General features: G+C 44.6%; 1 protein-coding gene across 1 annotated transcript in view; it reads left to right on the forward strand.

Annotated features, from left to right (window-relative positions):
* Positions 1 to 22792, forward strand: part of kst (spectrin beta chain, non-erythrocytic 5 kst) — a gene marked incomplete at its 5' end in the record, with an annotated part of 87127 nt that overhangs the window by 18743 nt on the left and 45592 nt on the right. The window contains 15 exons of the mRNA XM_028320934.1: positions 1137 to 1299; positions 3294 to 3382; positions 3826 to 3939; positions 4326 to 4461; positions 6148 to 6348; positions 9689 to 9777; positions 10180 to 10320; positions 10980 to 11113; positions 13849 to 14034; positions 15267 to 15408; positions 16821 to 16928; positions 17679 to 17819; positions 19590 to 19695; positions 20734 to 20909; positions 21918 to 22045. Of these exons, the coding sequence (XP_028176735.1) occupies positions 1137 to 1299; positions 3294 to 3382; positions 3826 to 3939; positions 4326 to 4461; positions 6148 to 6348; positions 9689 to 9777; positions 10180 to 10320; positions 10980 to 11113; positions 13849 to 14034; positions 15267 to 15408; positions 16821 to 16928; positions 17679 to 17819; positions 19590 to 19695; positions 20734 to 20909; positions 21918 to 22045 (2054 nt within the window). The remainder of the gene's footprint in view (positions 1 to 1136; positions 1300 to 3293; positions 3383 to 3825; positions 3940 to 4325; positions 4462 to 6147; positions 6349 to 9688; positions 9778 to 10179; positions 10321 to 10979; positions 11114 to 13848; positions 14035 to 15266; positions 15409 to 16820; positions 16929 to 17678; positions 17820 to 19589; positions 19696 to 20733; positions 20910 to 21917; positions 22046 to 22792) is intronic.

A 22792-nucleotide genomic window follows, 5' to 3' on the forward strand; every position in this document is an offset into this window, starting at 1 on the left:
TAGATGCACGCGATGACTCCTTCCGTGCTGCGCTTGATCATGGACAGAGGCTGTTACAAGAGGGACATCCGGCTTCACAGGTCAGTTCCTTAGTGGCTATGAGGTCCTAGTACTTCTCAAACTAGATCAACAATAAATGGGCAAAAAAATCTGCTGTAGGAGGGACACCCAGCTTCATAGGTGGGATCTCCTTAGTGACTATGCGGCCCTGGTACTTCTCAGGTTAGATCAACATACCTTTATCGATTCCGGCGCAAGAGACATCCTGCTACCTCCTTACTAGCTGTGTGGTCCTGGTACTTCTTAGACAAGATCAACAGGAGAAATACTCAACTATGTAGGACAGTGAGATGACTCTTTAGTGGTTTTTCGAGCCTGGTAATTCTTCGGCTACTCGCTCCTTTGAAGCAAGGATGAACTGGCACCAATTGACAAGACCAGCTGACAAAGACTGTCGGCGTGCGCGATGCGGCTTCTGCTCAAGCGGCGCGCGCAAAGCACGACGCGCTCAGGGCCGAATTAGATGCACGCGATGACTCCTTCCGTGCTGCGCTTGATCATGGACAGAGGCTGTTGCAAGAGGGACACCCAGCTTCACAGGTCAGTTGATTACGGATCTCTTATGTAGCTATGAGGTCCTGGTACTTTTCAGGCTGGATCAACAAAAAAAAACAGTAGCGACTCTTGCGCAAGAGACATCCTGCTACGCAGGTTAGAGTGGCCTCCTTACTAGCTGTGTGGTCCTGGTACTTCTTAGACAAGACCAACCATAAGATGTTAAGATACTGCTGCAGATTAGTAAGACCTCCTAAGTAGCTATACGGTCCTGGTACTTCTCAGGGCCTGGTACATAGGTGAGACTTCCCTATTAGCTGTGAGGTCCTGGTACTTCTTAGGCTACATCATCAACAAGAGACTAGTCCAAGAGAAATACCCAACTAAGTATATCAGAAAGATGACTCTTTAGTGGTCCTGCGAGCCTGGTACTTTTTCGGCTACTTGTCACTAAAGAGTTATTCGACTATATTTGACTCCTATATGATCTTATTCTCATGCTCCACTCCTTTTTGCTGTCCCGCTCAGAAATAAATCCTTATACCCACATCTAACGTTATTTCACCCTGCTTTCCCCACAGGAGGTGGAAGCAAAATGCACTCAACTGGTGGAAGCGCGAGCAGCGGCCGCGGGCGCGTGGGCGGCGCGACAGGTGGCGCTCGACCAGCTCATCGACCTGCACTGCTTCTTGCGGGATGCGGCTCAATTGCATGAATTGTGCGCGGCTCAGGAGCATGCGCTAGGTGAGACACCCGCCATTTACAAGAGAGCGAGGATACTGTCTCCTACAGTATCCTAGTATCTTATAGGAGATGCCCAGTGTCCTACACTGCTTCCTCCGCGACCATGAGCACGCGCTCGATACCTAGTGTCTTGTAGGAGAGGCCTAGTATCTTAAAGGTGAAGCCTAGTGTCCTGTAGGAGAAGCCTAGTATCTTATAGGAGAGGCCCAGTGTCCTACACTGCTTCCTTCGCGACTAGGAGCACGCGCTCGATGCCTAGTGTCTTGTAGGAGAGGCCTAGTGTCCTGCAGGAGAGGCGACAGGTGGCGCTGGACCAGCTCATCGACCTGCACTGCTTCCTGCGGGACGCGGCCCAACTGCACGAGTTGTGCGCGGCCCAGGAACATGCGCTAGGTATGACACCCGTAAGAGAGGCCTAGTATACTATAGGAGAGGCCTAGTATCCTATAGGAGAGGCCTAGTATTCTGTAGGAGAGGCCCAGTGTGCTGTAGGAGAGGCCTAGTAACTTGCAGGATAGACCTAGTGTCTTGTAGCAGAGGCCGAGGGTCCTGTAGGAAAGGCCTAGTAACTTATATGAGAGACCTAGTGTCCTTTAGGAGAGGCGTGGTGTCCTTCAGGAGAGGCCGAGGATACTGCAGGAATCTAGTGTCCTCTAAGAGAGGGCTAGTGTCCTCTAAGAGAGGGCTAGTGTCCTGTAAGAGAGGGCTAGTGTCCTGTAGTAGAGGCCCTAGTATTCTATAGGAGAGGCCTAGTGTCCAGCAGCAGAGTCGACAGGTGGCGCTCGACCAACTCATCGACCTGCACTGCTTCTTGCGGGATGCGGCGCAATGAGGATCAGTACTGTTGTAGAAAATTCAATAAAACTAGTATCTACGTTAATCTTTAAGACATAAGAAAGATATATCTTTTTGAATTATCCAAATCGGACCATTACTTACGAAGATATTAAGTAATAAACATAGGCCGTTTTTGCCGCTAAAAGTCAACGTACGCAGGGCCGCGTGACGTCATTATATCCGAATCGAGCGCAGCCGGCGTACTAATGGGATGGAAAATATTTTTAAATTAATACTTATACATTTTTATATTTTACTTGGAAGAAGATATGACTCTAACAACACTTATAAACACTTTATTTGAATAAATCGCCAAATATACCACCGCGGAGACCCCAATCGCGTCTCTGCGTTCCATTGAATCGTATGAGCGTATGGATTTTTTGCGTTATTTTTCACAATTTCTATTTTTAAAATTACCTATCGATAGCTTACTTTATTCTGATGAATATATGTCATTACAAGTTTTTCTCTCAAACTGATAGTTTGGCTAGAAAAAAATATTTTCTATCCACGCAGTACGCCGGCAGCGTTCGGATCGGATACAATGACGTCAACGGTCCCGCGCCGGGCGGTCAGTGAACTTTTTTAGTAATTTGGCCATAACTTCGTCAATTTTTGTCGTAGAACAAAAATTTTTGGACTGTGTATTAAGGATTTCTTAGCCCTATAAATCTGCATTCACAGCTAAAAATCGAAATGATCCTCATTGCATGAGTTGTGCGCGGCCCAGGAGCATGCGCTAGGTAAGACATTTACAGGAGAGCGAGGATACTGTCTCCTACAGTATGCTAGTATCTTATAGAAGAGGCCTAGTGTCTTGTAGGAGAGGCCTAGTGACCTGCAGGAGAGGCGACAGGTGGCGCTGGACTGTAGTAGAGGTGTAGTGTCCTATAAGAGAGGTCTAGTGTCCTGCAAATAGGCCTAGTGTCCTGCAGAGGAGGCCCGGTATCCTGTACTGCTTCCTGTGCGACCAGAAGCACACGCTCGATGCCTAGTGTCTTGTAGGAGAGGCCTAGTGTCTTGTAGGACAGGCCTAGTGTCTTTCAGTCCACTCTGATTTAAGTTCCCAGAAGGACCCTTTTCATTGGTCCTTCGAGCCGGATACTATCAATATACTATACATTTTGTTAACACGTTTCTTTTTCCATCAACAGCTGTGGAGATATCTCCCGACTGCAGCGTGGAAGAAGTCGACAACCAGCTGAAGAAACACGAGGCGTTTGAGAAACTGATCGCCACTCAGGTATTTTATCTTTTTGTTTTACTTTACAGCCAAAGTAACTTTGTTCTCAGATTTGGGACGGAGGAAAGTTAGTATGTATTCGTATAATACTCCGAAATTCTCCTGTATTCTTCTAGTTAAATTCGTTGCGATTTATACAGCCAGCTGTCTGCTAAAATACTCCTAATTAATTTGTAACTAATTTACATGTGCCACGATATACCTTTAACCGTTGAATATGGCGTTACATTAGTACTCAATCTCTTAGCTGTAAGATCTATATCTTAACTAAGGTTCTTTAAGCCCACGAAGTAATTCTTTGTTGTCCTAAATATAGAGAAAAAAAATCATCTAAGAGTAAATATTATATTTTGAGATTTGGACATTTTGAGACCTTAAAATCAACTTTGACATGACGACTGCAAAGGACTGGAAAGCATTTAAAGTGTTCACTCTTTCGTCAGGATGAGAAACTGGCAACCCTGAATAGTCACGGAGACAAACTGCTACAACAGAACCACGTGGAAAGCCAGCGTATTGCTGACGAGCTACAGAACATTAACGAGAGGAGGACCAAGGTAAGGAAGGGCTTTTGGTAGATCGATTGTTAACTTTTTCATTATTTCATACAAATGTAGGTATAAAGGGTGGAATTTTGTAATAAAGAGAAAGTACCCTAAGTTCTGTAAAATTTTTGCTGTAAATTATTCTATTCTAAAATGAAAATTTTACTCTATAGAAACACTACTTTATTTTTGAAAAGAAAGAACTGCATTCAAAGATTTTCTGAAATTTGAAAAAAGGTGTAATTTTTAACAGGTTTTACTCGTTTATGTTTCCACATGTAATAAATAGAAAGGTTTTTACGAAACTCCACCCCTAAAGGGGTAAAACAAGATTCCCCCGCACGAATTCGCGGGCGGCCGCTAGTCATGATATTATTCTAACAACGTTTCCTCCACAGTTGCACGAGGCGTGCGCGGCTCGTCGCGGTCGTCTAGCACGACAGCGCGCGCGCGCACAGTTCGCGCGCGACGCCGCCGACACGCGCGCGTGGCTCGCCGACAAGCGCGCCAAGCTCACCGCCGACCAGCTGCAAGGTAACCTCAGTTACAAGTACAGTCGCGGAATGAAAAGGTTCGTCACCTTAGTGTCGGTTTTCGCTTGCACTAGGTACTGTAAATAAATAAATAAATAAATAAATCTTTGCACAATTTCACACAGCGCCAGCTAGCCCCAAAGTAAGCAACTTAATGCTTGTGTTATGGGTGCTAGCTTAACGGATATACTACTTATATACTTTTTTTTTTAAATACATAAATATTATACATAGTCACACCCAGACCCGTCACAGAAATTAAAATTCATCATTTCAATTTCTGCCCGGCCGGGAATCGAACCCGGGACCTCTCGGCATAGTAGTCCGTTCTGAACCACTACACCAAACGGCCGACAGAGCCAAACCTGCCAACTTGTAAGAGTCAAACCTGCCAACATAACAGTGCAAGAAACAGTGCTGCTAACATTTAAATAAATATGACGTTTGCTAACGAATAAGGTTTTTCTTGTTTAATTTTCTATCCCATCAGTGCAATGCAATGATGACATTGACCAATTGACAATAGTTTTTTTTAATTAATAGAAATAATAATGGCAGGTTGAACCAACAAGAAGGTTTTAGTTTCTTCTTCTTCTTCTTTTATTTTGGCAGGTTTTAGTTTACCAATCATAATAATCTTGACAAGATAAATCGTCAAACAACTTTGATCTGAATAATTTTGAACTTTACTGACGAACAGTTAAAGATTATTTTCTCTAACTCGAGATTATTCTGTAACATAGTTTCAAAAGGTAATATGTGCTCGCGATTCGTTGAAGGAATCAATTTGAAAACTGACGAACCTTTTCATTCCGTGACTGTACATGGCCCCTTGCGGCCTTGCACATATACGTATGGCCCGCCAGCGACCTAATAAAAATAGCAAAAAAAAACAACGATTCACATTGTTAGTGAACCGTTATTCAGTTGTTTTTTTTCTGCTGCCCGCTTTTAGCTCATAATCTGCCCCTGGTTCTATTTAGTCCTTAGGAAGTATATCCTTGTGTATCCCGTAAGAACTCATGGCGCAATTTTCACCCGCGCCCGCGGCGGTTGTGGAATTGCGGTTTTATTTCAAAACTCACAGAACCGGTTATTTCCACGGTTACGCAGTACGCAGCCGTCGATCATCGCCCGCAAACGTGCAAACAGAAGTTGCGGGCCCGCAATTGCTGTGGGCGCGGGTGAAAATCGCGCCGTGAGTTCTTAGCCTTAGAGACACGTAGTTGATGAAAACATAACGCTACGGGTTTGTTTCCTTGGGGACATGGAATCAGTACCATGATTCACCAAACTTGTAGAACTTGTGTGATTTTGAATACAAATGTATTCTTCTGTACTTGTTCGGTAATCTTAGGTCTTAATTTACTTATCACTTCAACTCTCTCATGGCATGCGGAGTTTTAAAATCGTTTACGGTCCATATTTCGATTCCGTGAATCGTTAGAAACCACTGGTAGATAGATAAGTACTCGATTGCCTTAAAATATATCACTGAGCGCCCGCGGCTGTGAGAGATTTAGGTCGCTGACAAGTAAGCCTACCTCACTGCTATTCAGCATCAGAGTATGTCACGATTTTTTCGTCAATCAATTCAAGTGAGCAAAAGTCACCACTGACCAGCACCTGGGTTGGTGTTGCCATCTATTTTGTGTCAAATAAAGATTTTTCTATTTCAACTTCCCAGGCGAAGTCACAAGCCTCGAAGACAAGATCAAGAAACTCCAGAAGCATCAAGCCTTCACCGCGGAATTAGCCGCGAACAAAGCGCGCCTGGCCGAGGTCGGCGCGCTGGCGGCGCAGCTGCGGCCTGATTCGGAGGTCGAGCAGCAGCTGCAAGCGCTGGAGGAGCAGTGGAGGCAGCTGGAGGAGGCTACGGAGCAGAAGGGTAGGTTTGATTTGTGGTTTCATTCAAGTAGTTTGTGCTAGACTGTTCAGCGTGCTACAGAATCAGGGAGCAGCTGATTCTGTAGAAGAAGCAGCTACAAGTGTTAAAAGACCAGTGAAGACAGCTGGATTAAGTGACGCTGCTTGTAGACTGGTCTAAACACTCCAGAAGGCACTAGGCGTTTACAAAGGCAAAGCAGTAGAGACAGCTGGAGGAAGCAACAGAGCAGAAGGGTAGGTTTCATTAAGGCAGCTGCTGTTAGGCTAGGCTAAGACATTCCAGTAGCAGCTGCAAGCGCTTAAGGGGCAGTAAAGACAGCTGGAAGAGGCGACGGAACAAAAGGGTGAGTTAGACCAGACCAAGACACTCCAGAAGCACCAGGTCTTCACAGAGCAGCAGCTGCAAGCGCTGAAATAACAGTAGAGACAGCTGGAGAAAGCTACAGCGTAGTTTCATTTGAATAGCTGTTAGATTATACCTAGACACTAGAAGCACCAGCAGTATTACTCCGAAAACTGTGATCCGAAGCTTCAAACATGCTATCCCTCTCACGCAAAGCGAGACGCCAGCGCGAGTAACAATGACAGACAGACCCGGAACTACGTGAACGGTGTTTCGGAGTAGCCCCAGTAAGGTTTCTTTAAGGTAGCTGTTGTTAGACTAGACCAAGACACTCCACCTAGACACTCCAGAATCACCAGCAGTATTACTCCGAAAACTGTGATCCGAAGCTTCGAACATTGCTATCCCTCTCACACAAAGCGAGACGCCAGCGCGAGTAACAGTGAGAGACAGACCCGGAACTACGTGAACGGTGTTTCGGAGTAGCATCAAGCCTTCACCGCGGAGCTGGCCGCGAACAAGGCGCGCCTGGCCGAGGTCGGCGCGCTGGCGGCGCAGCTGCGGCCTGATGCAGAGGTCGGGAAGCAGCTGCAAGCGCTGGAGGAGCAGTGGAGGCAGCTGGAGGAGGCTACTGAGCAAAAAGGTATTATTGACTGCAAAAGGTGCTGCTAGCTGCTGTTAGATTAAAATGAGATACTCTAGAAGCACCAGGTCTTCACAAAGAAGCAGCTGCAAGCGCTGGAGGAGCAGTGGAGGCAGCTGGAGGAGGCTACAGAGCAGAAGGGTAGGTTTCTTTGAAGGAATCTGCTTTTAGACTAGGTTAAGACACTCAAAAAGCAGCTGCAAGCGCTGGAGGAGCAGTGGAGGCAGCTGGAAGAAGCCACTGAGCAGAAGGGTGAGTTTCCTTAAGGTAGCAGGTATTAGGCTAGGCTAAGACACTTCATAAGCTGTTGCAAGCGCTGGAGGAGCAGTGGAGGCAGCTGGAGGAGGCTACAGAGCAGAAGGGTAGGTTTTATATGTGGTTTCATTCGAATGGCTGCTGTTAAACTGGACCAAGACACTCCAATAGCAGCTGCAAGCGCTGGAAGAGTAGTGGCGGCAGCTGGAAGAGGCTATAGAGCAGAAGGGTAGGTTTATCTTTGTTTTATCCACTCCAGAAGCATTGGCAAGCGCTGAAGGAACAGTGGAAGTAGCCATGAAAGTAGGAATGAAAAGAAGAGTGACTAAAGACACTCTAGTAGCAGCTGCAAGCGCTAGAGGAGCAGTGGCGGCAGTTGGAGGAGGCTACAGAGCAGAAGGGTAGGTTTCTTTGAAGGGCAAGCGCTGGAGGAGCAGTGGAGGCAGCTGGAAGAAGCCACTGAGCAGAAGGGTAGGTTTCTTTGAGGGAAGATGCTGTTAGACTGGACCAAGACACTCTAGAAGCAACTGCGGCCTGACGCGGAGGTCGAGAAGCAGCTGCAAGCGCTGGAGGAGCAGTGGAGGCAGCTGGAAGAAGCCACTGAACAAAAGGGTAGGTTAATCCACTCCAGAAGCATTGGCAAGCGCTGAAGGAACAGTGGAAGAAGCCAATGAAAATAAGAGAGACTAAAGACACTCTAGCAGCTGCAAGCGCTGGAGCACCAGTGGCGGCAGCTGGAGGAGGCTACTGAACAGAAGGGTAGGTTTCTTTGAGAGAATCTGCTTTTAGACTAGGCCAAGACACTGCAGAAGCAGATGCAAGCGCTTAAATAACAGTGGAGTAAGCTGGAAGAAGCCACTGAGCAGAAGGGTGAGTTTCTTTGAGGGAAGGTGCTGTTAGGCTAGACCAAGACACTCTAGAAGCAACTGCGGCCTGACGCGGAGGTGGAGAAGCAGCTGCAAGCGCTGGAGGAGCAGTGGAGGCAGCTGGAGGAAGCTACGGAGCAGAAAGGTAAGTTACTTTGAGGGAATCTGTTGTTAAACCAGGTCAAGACACTAGAAGCACCAGGTCTTCACAGAGAAGCAGCTGCAAGCGCTGGAGGAGCAGTGGCGGCAGCTGGAAGAGGCTACTGAGCAGAAGGGTGAGTTTCTTTGAGGGAATCTGCTGTTGAACCAGAGGTCTTCACAAAGCAGCTGCAAGCGCTTAAGGAGCAGTAGAGACTAATGAAAGCCACAGAGCAGAATGGTAGGTTTCTTTAGGGAAGATGCTGTTAGACTAGACCAAGACACTCTAGAATTAAGCTGGAGAAAGCTACAGCGTAGTTTCATTTCAGTAGCTACTTTTAGTCTAGGCTAAGACACTTCATAAGCAGCTGCAAGCGCTGGAGCACCAGTGGCGGCAGCTGGAGGAGGCCGCGGAGCAGAAAGGTATGTTTGATTTGAGTAGCTGCTATGAGACTAGATCAAGACGCTTAATCCCAAACAAGGACACGAATAGGGTTTTTGACACCATCAACTTGACTCTCACGGGAGAACCTATTGAGGAGGACCAGTGTTCTCTGATCCCCTATTGGGTAGTCAACAAAGTAGGTGAAGGGACGACTCACACTTTACTGTATTTTCAACCGACTTCAAAAAAGGAGGAGGTTCTCAATTCGACCCGTATGTTTTTTTTTCTGTTTGTTACGCGATAACTCCGCCAATTATGAACCGATTTGAACAAATCTTTTTTCGGCGTATAGGTAATACCTCAAGGGTGGTCCCATTTAAATTTAATAATAGAAAAAACAACCCCCAAGGGTAGAAAATTGGGGATGAAATTTTTTATACGCAATATCTCCGCCGATTATAAATCAATTTGAACGATTATTTTTTTGTTGAATAGGTATTATCAAAAGGGTGGTTTCATGCGAATTTGAAGAAAATATTTCACCCCCAAGGGTGGAAAATTGGGGATGAACTTTTTTATACGCAATATTTTTAATTTTTAGTTTTTTTTTGTGTTCACGCATTTGAAGTCGGTTTTATTTTTTTTTAAAGTTATAATTATTCTAATTGAGGTGTTTAAAAGCAGAAAACTTATCAATTTGCTCATTTTCAGGTCGTGGCTTGGAGGAAGCTCAAGACATATTGGAGTTCAACCAGCACCTGGACAAGATTGAAGCCTGGATCAGAGACAAGGAGATGATGGTAAGTACTCAACTATGGTATAATTAAAAGTGTGATCATTCTGGCCATCGTTCGTCATTGCCTCATTTCATTCTCTAGATGACCGAATGACTGGCCAAATAATAGTCATATTGGTTCAAATCTAAATCGATCTGAAGGCTGTCGAGTTAGCGATCACCAGTTGGGGTCAGTAGAGTAACGTCAGGTCACTTGCTAATGGCAAAGGTGTGGTGCCAACTTTTTAGCGCTGAAGCGGTAGGAAGAATCGCATTTGCACTCACCAGGATGGCGCCACTGTAAAGTAGGGTCTTTTCAATAGCCAGTGGTGCCAACTGGAGTATAAAAACAATATTTTTCATTATTAGCCCTCAATGAGAACATCCTTCTATATTTGAAGTCGGTTAAACATTCCCTATCTTCCAGGTGCAAGCTCACGAATTAGGCCGCGACTACGAGCACTGCAGCGCGTTACTCCGCAAGCTGGATGACCTGGACAGCGATATGAAGGTCGACGATAAGCATGTCAAGAGCATATGCGCACTCGCCGACAAGCTGCTACAACAGGTAACTTAGATATTCGTATTATAATATAGGGTATCCCAAAAATAACACAAGGTTTACATATGACACCATTTTTGTAACAATTTGGCAAAACCCTTTAAAATAGAAAATAGAAAGAGCTAAGGACTAAAACTTGCGTGCGAGCACGCGGTTCTGTATCGAAAATTTATTTATGCAATACACGCGAGTGCCCGTCGAGTTTTAGCAGAGGCCCTAAGAGTTAGGGGTCTTTATGTGATGTCCTTAGCAATAAATAAATGTTTCTTTCTTTCTTATTTCTAACAAAATGGAGCATTATACGATACCAAAGGAAAGTTCTCGAGTGGCGACCACGGGCTGGAAGACGTAGCGTGGGCAGGCCTCCTACAAGGTGGACCGACGATCTGGTAAAGGTCGCGGGAAGAGCCTGGATGCGGGCAGCGCAGGACCGTTCCCGTTCATTGTGGAAAACCTTGGGGGAGGCCTTTGTCCAGCTGTGGACGTCATTTGGCTGAAACTAACGAACGATACCAATCGTGTTGTCATTAAGTTGAAGTTCCAGGGTTTATACTTACACTCACGAACTACTTCGATATTGACATTTGGCTTGTAATACACTATGAAATGAGGCCAAACTGTTTTGTTTTTATTCCACAATATTAATAATAACCAAATTGTCCCAGGGCCCGACGCAGCAAGCCACGAGCGTGGCATCCCGGCGCGACGTGTTCCTAGCCAAGTGGCGAGCGCTGAGCGGCGCGCTGCAGCAGTACCGGGACAACCTCAACGCGGCGCTCGAGATACACTCCTTCAACAGGTACGTCCGTAGCATCCCGGGTCTAACAGTCGCATCGTGTTCCGAGCCAAGTCGCAAGTGTGGCGTTCCATCGCGACATGTTTCTGGACAAGTTCGTGACTTCACGACGTTTTCCTAGCTAAGTCACAAATGTGACGTCACGAAGTATTCCTAGCCAAGTAACGAACGCGACACGTTGTGAACGTGTTCCTAACCAAGTCAGTAGCGTGACATCTCGACTAGACGTGTTCTTAGCCAAGTCACGAGCGTAGCGTTCCGGGTCTAACAGTCACGAGAGTAGCGACTCGGATGTAACGTCACGAGCATAGCATTCGGAGTCTAACAGTCACGATTATAGTATCCCGGGTCTAACAGTCACGAGGGTGGCTAGACAGATTTGTATTTGTATTAAAAAGATTAAAATACGTTTCAAACAATGAAGCAATGATGTCGGCATATTACGGTTATGTCTCCTCTATACTAAATTATGGAATTATTCTCTGGGGGAACTCTGTTGATTCCGAAAAAGTATTTAAAATACAAAAAAAATGCATGCGTGCGATGTGTGGGGCAGGCTATAGAGATAGTTGTAAGCCACTCTTCAAAAAATTAAAAATATTGCCATTGCCATGTTTATATATCAAGGAATTATGCCTATTTGTAAAAAAACATCCTGATAATTTTAAGACGCATGAACAGGTATTAGAAAAGACTACTCGCCACAAGAACAGATTGTATTTGCCCAAAATTAATTTAACGTTATATAAAAGAAATGTATTTTGTATGGCTATAAGAGTTTTCAATAAACTGCCAGCTTATATACAGGGAGCTTCTATGCCTGAATTTAGAAATGTATTGCACAAGTGGCTGCTCGATAAATGTTTCTACTCTGTAAATGAGTTTTTTTAGAATTAAATAATTGTGAAATTGATTTGTATTTGTATTAAAAAGATTAAAATACGTTTCAAACAATGAAGCAATGATGTCGGCATATTACGGTTATGTCTCCTCTATACTAAATTATGGAATTATTCTCTGGGGGAACTCTGTTGATTCCGAAAAAGTATTTAAAATACAAAAAAAATGCATGCGTGCGATGTGTGGGGCAGGCTATAGAGATAGTTGTAAGCCACTCTTCAAAAAATTAAAAATATTGCCATTGCCATGTTTATATATCAAGGAATTATGCCTATTTGTAAAAAAACATCCTGATAATTTTAAGACGCATGAACAGGTATTAGAAAAGACTACTCGCCACAAGAACAGATTGTATTTGCCCAAAATTAATTTAACGTTATATAAAAGAAATGTATTTTGTATGGCTATAAGAGTTTTCAATAAACTGCCAGCTTATATACAGGGAGCTTCTATGCCTGAATTTAGAAATGTATTGCACAAGTGGCTGCTCGATAAATGTTTCTACTCTGTAAATGAGTTTTTTTAGAATTAAATAATTGTGAAATTTTATGTATTAATATTGGTTGTGTGTTATTTTATGTAATTGACATTTAATTGTAATGATTAGTATAATTGGATTGTTGACATTGTTATGATTTTATCAAATGACTTTTCATAAGATTATTAATATTTTGACATGTTCTCCTAATTAACTTTCACATGCCAGTCATGGCAAGGTACACTGTAACGAAATTGATTATTTACAAACATCTAATGGACGTGTATTTCTGTGAATAAATGAATTTGAAAATTTGAATTTGGCATCCCAGGTCAACAGTCACGAGCGTAGCGACCCGGGTCTAACGTCACGAGCGTAGCGTCCCGGGTCTAACGTCACGAGCGTAGCGTCCCGGGTCTAACAGTCACAAGCGTAGCATCCCGGGTCTAACAGTCACAAGCGTAGCATCCCGGGTCTAACAGTCACGAGCGTGGCATCCCGGGTCTAACAGTCACGAGCGTAGCATCCCGGGTCTAACAGTCACGAGCGTAGCATCCCGGGTCTAACAGTCACGAGCGTGGCATCCCGGGTCTAACAGTCACGAGCGTAGCATCCCGGAGTCTAACAGTCACGAGCGTAGCGACCCGGGTCTAACAGCGAGCACGAGAGTGAGGTATCTGCGAGACGTGTCCTTGCTAAGTCACGAGGTTGACGTTGCAACTTGCAACAAGACGTGTTCCTAGCTAAGTCAGTAGCGTGACGTCTTGGCGCGACGTGTTCTTTGTCAAGTCACTTGTGTGATGTCACGAGATATGTCCTAGCCAAATGAGGTTGTAAACTAAAGTTCCAAAATACTGAACTGTCCTGTCCATGACATTGACAGTGGGGCGCCACCGTCTATACAGGATCGCTGGTTCCGATTTTTGCCATGTTGGAAACCATATAGTTGAACGATGGTAGCGCCCCCCTGTCATTGAGTTTGGTGGGACAGTTCAGCGAGGGTCATCTATAACGGTGGATTAAATAAGGTTACAATTTTACGATGACATCAAATTTTTACTGCTTTTTTCTGGATTTTTATTGATGTTAAAGCTAAGCGTCCACATGTCGGTATCGTACTCATCGGACGTATCGCACGCAACGGATCGTAGTATTATTTATAGAAACTCATATAAGTGCGTCCACCTGTCCGCATTGCACATCCGATACGATGTGTTTCGTACGATGCGTCTACACGTCCGTTGCGTACGATACCGACAAGTGGACGCTTAGCTTTAAACTTACTTTACAATTTTACGATGACATATCCAATTTTTACTGGTTTTTTCTGGATTTTTATTGATTTTTTATATATTTACAGGGACGTAGAAGACACAGAAGAGCGTATCGCCAAGAAGGCAGCGCTGTTCAGCAGCACTGAACGCGGGCGTGAGTTGTCGGCTGCAAGAGAGTTGCAGCGCCGCCATATTGCCAGGGCGGCCGAGACCAGAGCCGTGGGAGACAAGATCAAGGCTTTGGAAGCTGAAGGAACTAAGCTGGCTGCAGAGTAAGTGTCATATTTGGACAGATATAGCCAAAATTAAAGTTCATCAGGTCATCTATAGTCTGGTCTGCGAGCACGTAGAATTTTGTCCAATGACCCCAAGCTACCCATCCTTATCGTTCGCGGGTAATTATGTTGCTGTCACGCTCGCACACTCACTGCGGGCGCCCGTCGCACAGTCGCGACAGCTATATAATTACGCGCGAGCGATAAGGATGGGTAGCTTGGGGTCATTGGACAAAATTCTACGTGCTCACAGACCGGGCTTTAGTTCACAAGACAGGAGCAGCTGTAGATATCTAAAGATTCAGCGGCGGAATGTGGCTAAGATCAAGATGCTGGAGGCTGGAGACACCAAGCTGGCTGCAGAGTGAGTGTCATATCATTAGTTCATTTAGTAGTCACTATAGGAGCACGACATTCTAAAGGTACAAAGGCGCCATATTGCCAGAGCTGCCGAGACCAGAGCCGTGGGAGACAAGATCAAGGCTGTGGAGGCTGAAGGAATGAGTGTCATAACATCATCCATAGATGTCGGTAGGGCTCTTTCAAATTCCTTCTGGCAAGTTACCACCATCTTGGCAATACCACAGAATAATAATAAGTACTACGTACAGCCACAAGAATACGCGTGCGTGAGTCAATGTTCGCTCGTATGTGAGGCCTTGTCGAATAGTATCCTGTAGGTGGGCCATCGTGTTACTAATACATAGTTTGCAGAAATGCTAAAATCAAATGGCAGTAGACAGGTAGGTAGTTAGCTCGTACAGCTGATAGCCATTGGGGCAGAAAAGTTCTCGAAAGGCAGGCACGGGTCGAAAGGTAGTGAAGGAAATCGTCCAGTAGGTGGACCGACGATCTGGTGAAAGTCGCTGGAAGTACCTGGATGCGGGCAGCACAGGACCGGTTGTTGTGGAATTCCTTGTGGGAGACCTTTGTCCTACAGTGAACGTCATTTGAACATTGAATTTTCGGATAGTTCCAGTTTATTCTGAAACCTATTATTAGCACCGTTTGAAAGAGCTCGTGAAGCACTTTCAGGATCAGTAAGCAGTTTTTCGATATCATGTATAGTTTAGAAATAATCGGGTGAGATCACTTATTGTTTCCACCCTGTATAACCGTCTATGTTTCTCCTAAAACTTTCTTCTTGTCTGATTTGATATCTTACAGAAACTTGTAACGCATAGCGCACTTGTCCTTGACATAAATAACCATCTCTGTCCCTCCCGCAGGCACCCGGACCGCGCGAAAGAGATAGAAGACAGCCTGGAGAGCCTCCGCGAAGGATGGGACAACCTGCAGAAGTTGGCGGACAAGCGCACCGCTCTGTTGGAGGAGGCCATCGCAGAACACAAGTTCGATGAGACTTTGAAGGTTAGTTTAGTTCTAATTATCTTTAGGTTAGGTTCACTGGTGTCATCCGGACATCCTGTCATCCACGTTATCCTGTCATCTTCGTCGACCTGTCATCCACGTCATCCATATCATCCATGTCATCCTGTCATCCATATCATCCTGTCATCCATGTCATCCTGTCATCCATGTCATCCTGTTATCAACGTCATCCTGTCTTCCATATCATCCTGCCATCCACGTCATCCTGTCTTCCATGTCATCCATATCATCCTGTAATCCATGTCATCCACGTCACCCCGTCATCCACATCATCCCATCATCTACGTCATCCTGTCATCCACGTCACCCTGTCATCCACGTCATCCTGTCATCCACTCGGACGCGCCCCAGCAATGTGTGGTCCCGGTCGCGCGGGGTGCGGGGAGTGTGGTCCGAGCAATACGTAAGGCATTACTGTAGTGTGCGTGTGCACTCATGGATCATTAGCGTGGACCGATAACACTCAAACATTAAGGAAACATTGAATTGTTGGTTAGATCCAGTTTATTCTGTGACCTATTTTGATACCATTGGATAGAGCTTGTGAAGCAATTAAAATCAGTAACCAGTTTTACGATATCTTGTATAGTTTAGAAATAATCGAGTGAGGTTACTTATCGTTTCCACCCTGTATAGATGGTGTGCCTCGGAAAAATAAGGTTATCTTATAAACATAATTATCCTCAATGGTGGTAGTTATTTATCTACTCTACTATACCTTCATCATCATCATCCCAGCCATAGGACGTCCACTGCTGAACATAGGCCTCCCCCAATGCTTTCCATGTTGATCGATTGGTAGCGGCCTGCGTCCAGCGCTTCCCTGCTACCTTTACGATTCACCTTGTAGGTGGACGTCCCACGCTGCGTTTTCCGGTACGCGGCCTCCATTCCAGAACCTTGCTGCCCCATCGGCCGTCAGTTCTGCGCACTATGTGCCCTGCCCATTGCCACTTCAGCTTGCTAAACCGTCGGGCTATGTTAGCGACTTTGGTTCGTTTACGGATTTCATTTCTGATTCGATCTCGCAAAGAAACACCAAGCGTAGCCCTCTCCATAGCACGCTGTGCAACTTTGAGCTTCTGTATAAGGCCCATAGTGAGAGGCCACGTTTCCGAGCCATAAGTTATATAACACACATTGGTTGTACACTCTAGTCTTCAGGCAGTCTACTATCGTTTCAGCCAAATAACGTCCACTGCTGGACAAAGGCCTCCCGCAAGGTTTTCCACAATGAACGGTCTTGCGCTGCCCGCATCCAGGCTCTTCCCGCGACCTTTACCAGATCGTCGGTCCACCTAGTAGGAGGCCTGCCCACGCTACGTCTTCCAGCCCGTGGTCGCCACTCGAGAACTTTCTACTATACCTTACGTTATTATTTTATTTCCCAGGAGCTGGAGCTGTGGGTGTCGGAGAGCATCAAGCGCATGGACAGCGCCGCGCCGCCCGAGAGCGTGCCTGACGCGGAGGCCGCCTTGGAGCTGCACCACGAGAGGAAGGTACGTCATTACCATCATCAGGTCAGCAAGCTTTCAAGAAGAGAGTGAATCTTCACCTTAAAGGCCGGCAACGCACCTGTAACGCCCCTGGGTCTGCGGGTGTCTATGGGCGACGGTAATCACTTACCATCAGGTGATCCGTCTGCTCGTTTGCTTCCTATCACAAAAAACAATGAACGTGATATAATGCTTAATTCAATACAACATACATCTGTTTCCGCAATTTATTACACCGATCTTGTCGCGACAAGGAAAAATTTCCGTGCTTTTAAGCGATTTTGTGAAAATATTATTGGCAGGTAGTTGCTAATTGCTCATAAGATAGGCCCCCTGAATTTAATTTTTTGTCCGTGGTGCGTAATCTTTTCTTAAAGGTTTTAAACCTTTGTTTGTTTACCACCTATTTTGTTGCAATTTCTTACAAAACTTACGCGCAGAAAGCAAATCTAGTATGTAAAATCATCGAACTTTTAATGCTCGTAACTCAGTTCAGACTAAGTTTAGAGGTATGTATACACGTCATAGTAAGTTTGGTTTATTACACTATTTTGTAATCAAAAAATAATGTTTGGTCGATGGCCGCGCGAAAAAAAAAGACGCCACCTTCCATACAAAATCTGGCATTGCCATTTATGAAATTATCCACAGTTTCTCGTCACCCGCGCGTTTTCGAAAAATCAAGTAATGTACGCATGTAAAATGTAATTGTAAACGTTCTTCCATTAGTAACATCGTTATGTTTTCTTCCAGGCTGAGATCGACGGGCGTCAGAAAGCCATCCTGTCCCTCCAGAAGGAGGTGGAACATGTTCCGGAGAAGAAGCAGCGCGTGGAACATCTGTCCCGCACGCTGGACGGCGCCTGGCTGCAGCGCAAGCAGTACATAACGCAGGTAACGGCGCTTTTTAAAGCCTATCCTCTAGGCCGAGATCGACGGGCGTCAGAAGGCCATCCTGTCCCTCCAGAAGGAGGTGGAACATGTTCCGGAGAAGAAGCAGCGCGTGGAACATCTGTCCCGCACGCTGGACGGCGCCTGGCTGCAGCGCAAGCAGTACATAACGCATGTAACGGCGCTTTTTAAAGCCTATCTTCTAGGCCGAGGTCGACGGGCGTCAGAAAGCCATCCTGTCCCTCCAGAAGGAAGTGGAACATGTCCCGGAGAAGAAGCAGCGCGTGGAACATCTGTCCCGCACGCTGGACGGCGCCTGGCTGCAGCGCAAGCAATACATCACACAGGTAACGGCGCTTTTTAAAGCCCATCTTCTAGGCCGAGATCGACGGGCGTCAGAAAGCCATCCTGTCCCTCCAGAAGGAGGTGGAACATGTCCCGGAGAATAAGCAGCGCGTGGAACAACTGTCCCGCACGCTGGACGGCGCCTGGCTGCAGCGCAAGCAATACATCACGCAGGTAAGCGCGTTTTAAAAGTATATTTGTAGCAAATAATTGACTTTGTAATGCTTGGTCACATTTTACATGAAATATTTTTAAACAGGTTTTAACACGAAACGCGGGTTTGTAATAATGAAATACGAGTATTACCTGTATTTCGTTTTGATCGGGTTGTACCGGCCATGGTCACAGGCTGACTGGAGCATCGAGTGCGATCCGTAAGATGGGTAGAATTATCTAATTTTACCACCACGTTATTATTTCTTCTCCAAGTACCGTCACGCACTACACTAATTGTGTCTCTATTCTATGTGACCGTCGCGTCAGTGCATTCTTTCCGTTTAGAGAAGATAAAAGATAAAGATATTTATGTACATAAATATGTGTGAAAAACATAAGTATTACAGAGCAATATGAGTTGGTCTTGCAATTTTTCATTCCACTCCGTTGTCGATTCCACTGCGAAGTCAAGCGAGATTGGAAACTATTAATTACTGGATTCAGAAAATATATTGGATGTTTGATTGGAAAGTTTGAAATGGAATTCGGACGCGTCGACGTTCTCACGGAATAGGGACACAATAAGTGTAGTGTGTACCTGGTGAGAAAATAATAACATGAGGGTAGATTAGATTATTCTACCCACCATACGGATCACTTACACGACGCTCCAGTCAGCATGTGACCACGTCCGGTGCAACACATTTTACATGGTCATAAAAATCATTTCATTGCTAACTCATGCATACATACTAAACTTCTACAGGGTGTTAGGTAAATGGGTATATGAGCCGACGCTAGCCCATGTTAACATATGCATATAAATGGTATGGTAAAGTCAGAAAATTGATATCATCATTTATAGTCTTGTGGCGGAGTTTTGGGCTGACACTGTGTAGGTTTGTTGTCGATACGAAAAGAAGAAGAAGAATTTTCTAGTGTCGACCATGTATAAGTAAGATTTTCATGTAAATGTGCCAAGTAAATGTATTTTCTTTCTTTCTTTCTAATTACTTACAACTAATGTTGTTGGTATGCCTCAATAAATTTATTTATTTATAGAAACCAACAGCGATGCATTGAAAATGTTAATTATAAGATTTAGACTGATTGTGTAATATAGGTTTCCCTTTTTATAAAAGTACATTGTTGTTGGAAAAATATGAATAAAGAATGTTAAAAAAATAATTAAAAATAACTAAATAAACTGCAGCGTAAGAAACTCCGACAATATTGTCGGCCTCTTTCACCATACATTGTTTGTATGCGCAGGCGCACCAGCTGCAACTGCTGAAGGAGCAGGCGCGGCAGACGGAAGACTGGCTCGCGGCTAAGGAAGCCTTCCTGAACAACATCGACCTCGGAGAGAACATCGACGGTAAGTAGCATTGTGTGCCAGTTATTACAATAGTAATATAATAAGTCTTTATTTGTGAATCATAGGTAATCACGTAAAATGTTGACATGTTACAGTAGCAATTTGCAGACAACATTAGAAAATGGTGGTTACATAAATTAATTCGATTTATCGTCAAGGAACTCCGATATATTATAAATGCATTTATTTATTATTAGGCATACACAACAAGTAAAAATCACAAATAATAGTAACATATGCTTAGATGTAAATGATCACCCAAAAAAACGTGTACACACATCATGGTTAAAAATGTTAAAATATTGCGTAAACAGTATTATATTATCTTAACAGTATTAAATATAGTAAATTAGTTTTATAACAAAATAATTAGGTAACAATACTTAGTTATGTCAAAGTAATTAATTAAATATGTCCGTAAAGATTTTTTATTTCACGTACCTCAGAGTTTCAGCTAAATGGTGTCCATTGTTGGCTAAAGGTCTTCCCCAATGGTTTCCATCACGATAAGTCCTGCGCTGCTTGCATCCAGGTACTTCCCGCGACCTTCATCAGATCGTCGGTCCACCTAGTGGGAAACCTATCCACGCTACATTTTCCGGCCTGTAGTCGCCACTCAAGATCTTTTTTTAACCCAACTTAGGCATTTGACCAGTAATGGATGCCTTTTGATTGAATACGATTTTATAAGTTCTTTTTTGATGAGTTTGCTAAAGCCCGGTCTGTGAGCACGTAGAATCTTGTCCAATGACCCCAAGCTACCCATCCTTATCGCTCGCGCGTAAACATTGCTGTCGCGACTGTGCGACGGGCGCCCGCAGTGAGTGTGCGAGCGCGACAGCAACATAATTACGCGCGAGCGATAAGGATGGGTAGCTTGGGGTCATTGGACAAAATTCTACTTGCTCGCAGACCAGACTATAGAAGTACTCGTCGATAAATTAATCAATATTCTCTTCTCTTCATCTTTCTCTAGTCCCATCTAAGCAAAGTTTGTTCTATCACTAGTTTTTTCTAAACCCGTCCTTATTCCGACAGCCGTAGAGACCCTGATCCGCAAGCACGCGGAGTTCGCCAAACTGCTGGATTCCCAGCTAGGCCGCGTGGACGAACTGGAGAAATTCGCTCGAGGGATGTTGCAAGACGACCACTATGATAGGGAGTATATTGAGAAGAGGCTGGCGGAGATACTGGCGAGGAGGGACAAACTCAAGGTCAGTTTTACGTGTTGGTCTTGTTCGTGACTTCGTATTTATCGTGGTTAAATTAAAAATTCTTATGTACAGTCACGGAATAAAAAGGTTCGTCAGTTTTCAAATTGATTCCTTCAACGAATCGCGAGCACATATTACCTTTTGAAACTATGTTACAGAATAATCTCGAGTTAGAGAAAATAATCTTTAACTGTTCGTCACTGAAGTCCAAAATTATTCAGATCAAAGTTGTTTGACGATTTATCTTGTCATGAAGATTATAATGATTGATAAACTAAAATCTTCTTGTTGGTTCAACCTGCCATTATTATTTCTGTTAAATAAAAAAAAACTGTTGTCAATTGGTCAATGTCATCATTGCATTGCACAGATGGGATAGAAAAATAAACAAGCAAAACCTTATTCGTTAGCAAACGTCATATTTATTTAAATGTTAGCAGCACTGTTTCTTGCACTGTTATGTTGGCAGGTTTGACTCTTACAGTACCTAGTGCAAGCGAAAACCGACACTAAGGTGACGAACCTTTTTATTTTGCGACTGTACTATCGGCAACAGTGTTAACTATCCATTGCCTGTCATGCCATCTCGTTATATCGCAAAGAATCACCATTTGATGAGAGCGAGAGCAAAAACGGGAATGGATAGTTAACAGTGTGGCCGATGGTTTAATCTAATTTATTTTATACCTTTTTTGACCCTACGACTGGTGTGCTAAAAAAGTCTTTGAAACGTGAGGTTTGGGCACCTGCGAAATGGCAATGCCAGATTTTGTATTTAAGGTGGCGTCTTTTTTTTTCGCGTGGCCATCGACCAAACCTTGTTTTTTGATTACAAAATGATCGCTGACGTCGGTCACCGATGTCAGCCTAAAAGGAAATCAAGCCTTAATGTTATGGGTAAAGCTCGCATCCACCTTCAAACTGAGCCTCATACTCCATCATCTGAAATGCAGACCTAGAGCTTCCCTATTTTGAGTAACAATAGTAAATGCCTTTGTCCCTCAACAGGAGTCCTGCCTAGCCCGCGGCGTGAAGCTGGAACAATCAAGGCAACTGCACCAGTTCTCAAGGGACCTGCAGCACGAACGCGAGTGGATCGCGCTGAAGATGCAGCAGGCGGCTGAACAGAACTACAGGTGAGTTTGTCGTTTATTCATTCATTCATTCGTTCATCTTCACCAAATACTAGAGACCGAAACACGAGTAGGCCGCCGAGCAGAACAACATGTGAGTTGGTCGTACATCCATTCATCTGCATTTGTTTCTAAAGACCTGCTACCAAGATACAGAAGGTGGCCGAGCAAAACTATAGGTGATTTATATTGTAGTTCATTCATTCATTAAGCTTCACCAGTTCTCAAGGGATCTGCAGCACGAGCGCGAGTGGATCGCGCTGAAGATGCAGCAGGCCACCGAGCATAACTACAGTTGAGTTTGTCGTTCATTCATTCATTCGTTCGTTCATCTTCACCTATCACTAGAGACTGAAACATGAGGTGCAGCAAGTAGCCGAGCAGAACTATTGGTGATTTGGCTGTTCATTCATTCATTCGTTCATTAAGCTCCACCAGTTCTCAAGGGATCTGCAGCACGAGCGTGAGTGGATCGCGCTGAAGATGCAGCAGGCGGCTGAGCAGAACTACAGGTAAACTTCATTCATTCGTTCATTCATTCATTCGTTCGTTCATCTTCACCAAATACTAGAGACCGAAACACGAGTAGGCCGTCGAGCAGAATTACAGGTGAACTTCATTCATTCATTCGTTCGTTCATATTTGCAATCACTAGAGACCGAAACGAGGTGCAGCAGGCCGCCGAGCAGAACAACAGATGAGTTGGTCGTACATCCATTCATCTGCATTTGTTTCTAAAGACCTGCAACC

This window comes from Ostrinia furnacalis, unplaced genomic scaffold (genome assembly GCF_004193835.3).
Source record: "Ostrinia furnacalis isolate ACB-3 unplaced genomic scaffold, ASM419383v2 OfSCF7462, whole genome shotgun sequence".
Taxonomy (NCBI): Eukaryota; Metazoa; Arthropoda; class Insecta; order Lepidoptera; family Crambidae; genus Ostrinia; species Ostrinia furnacalis.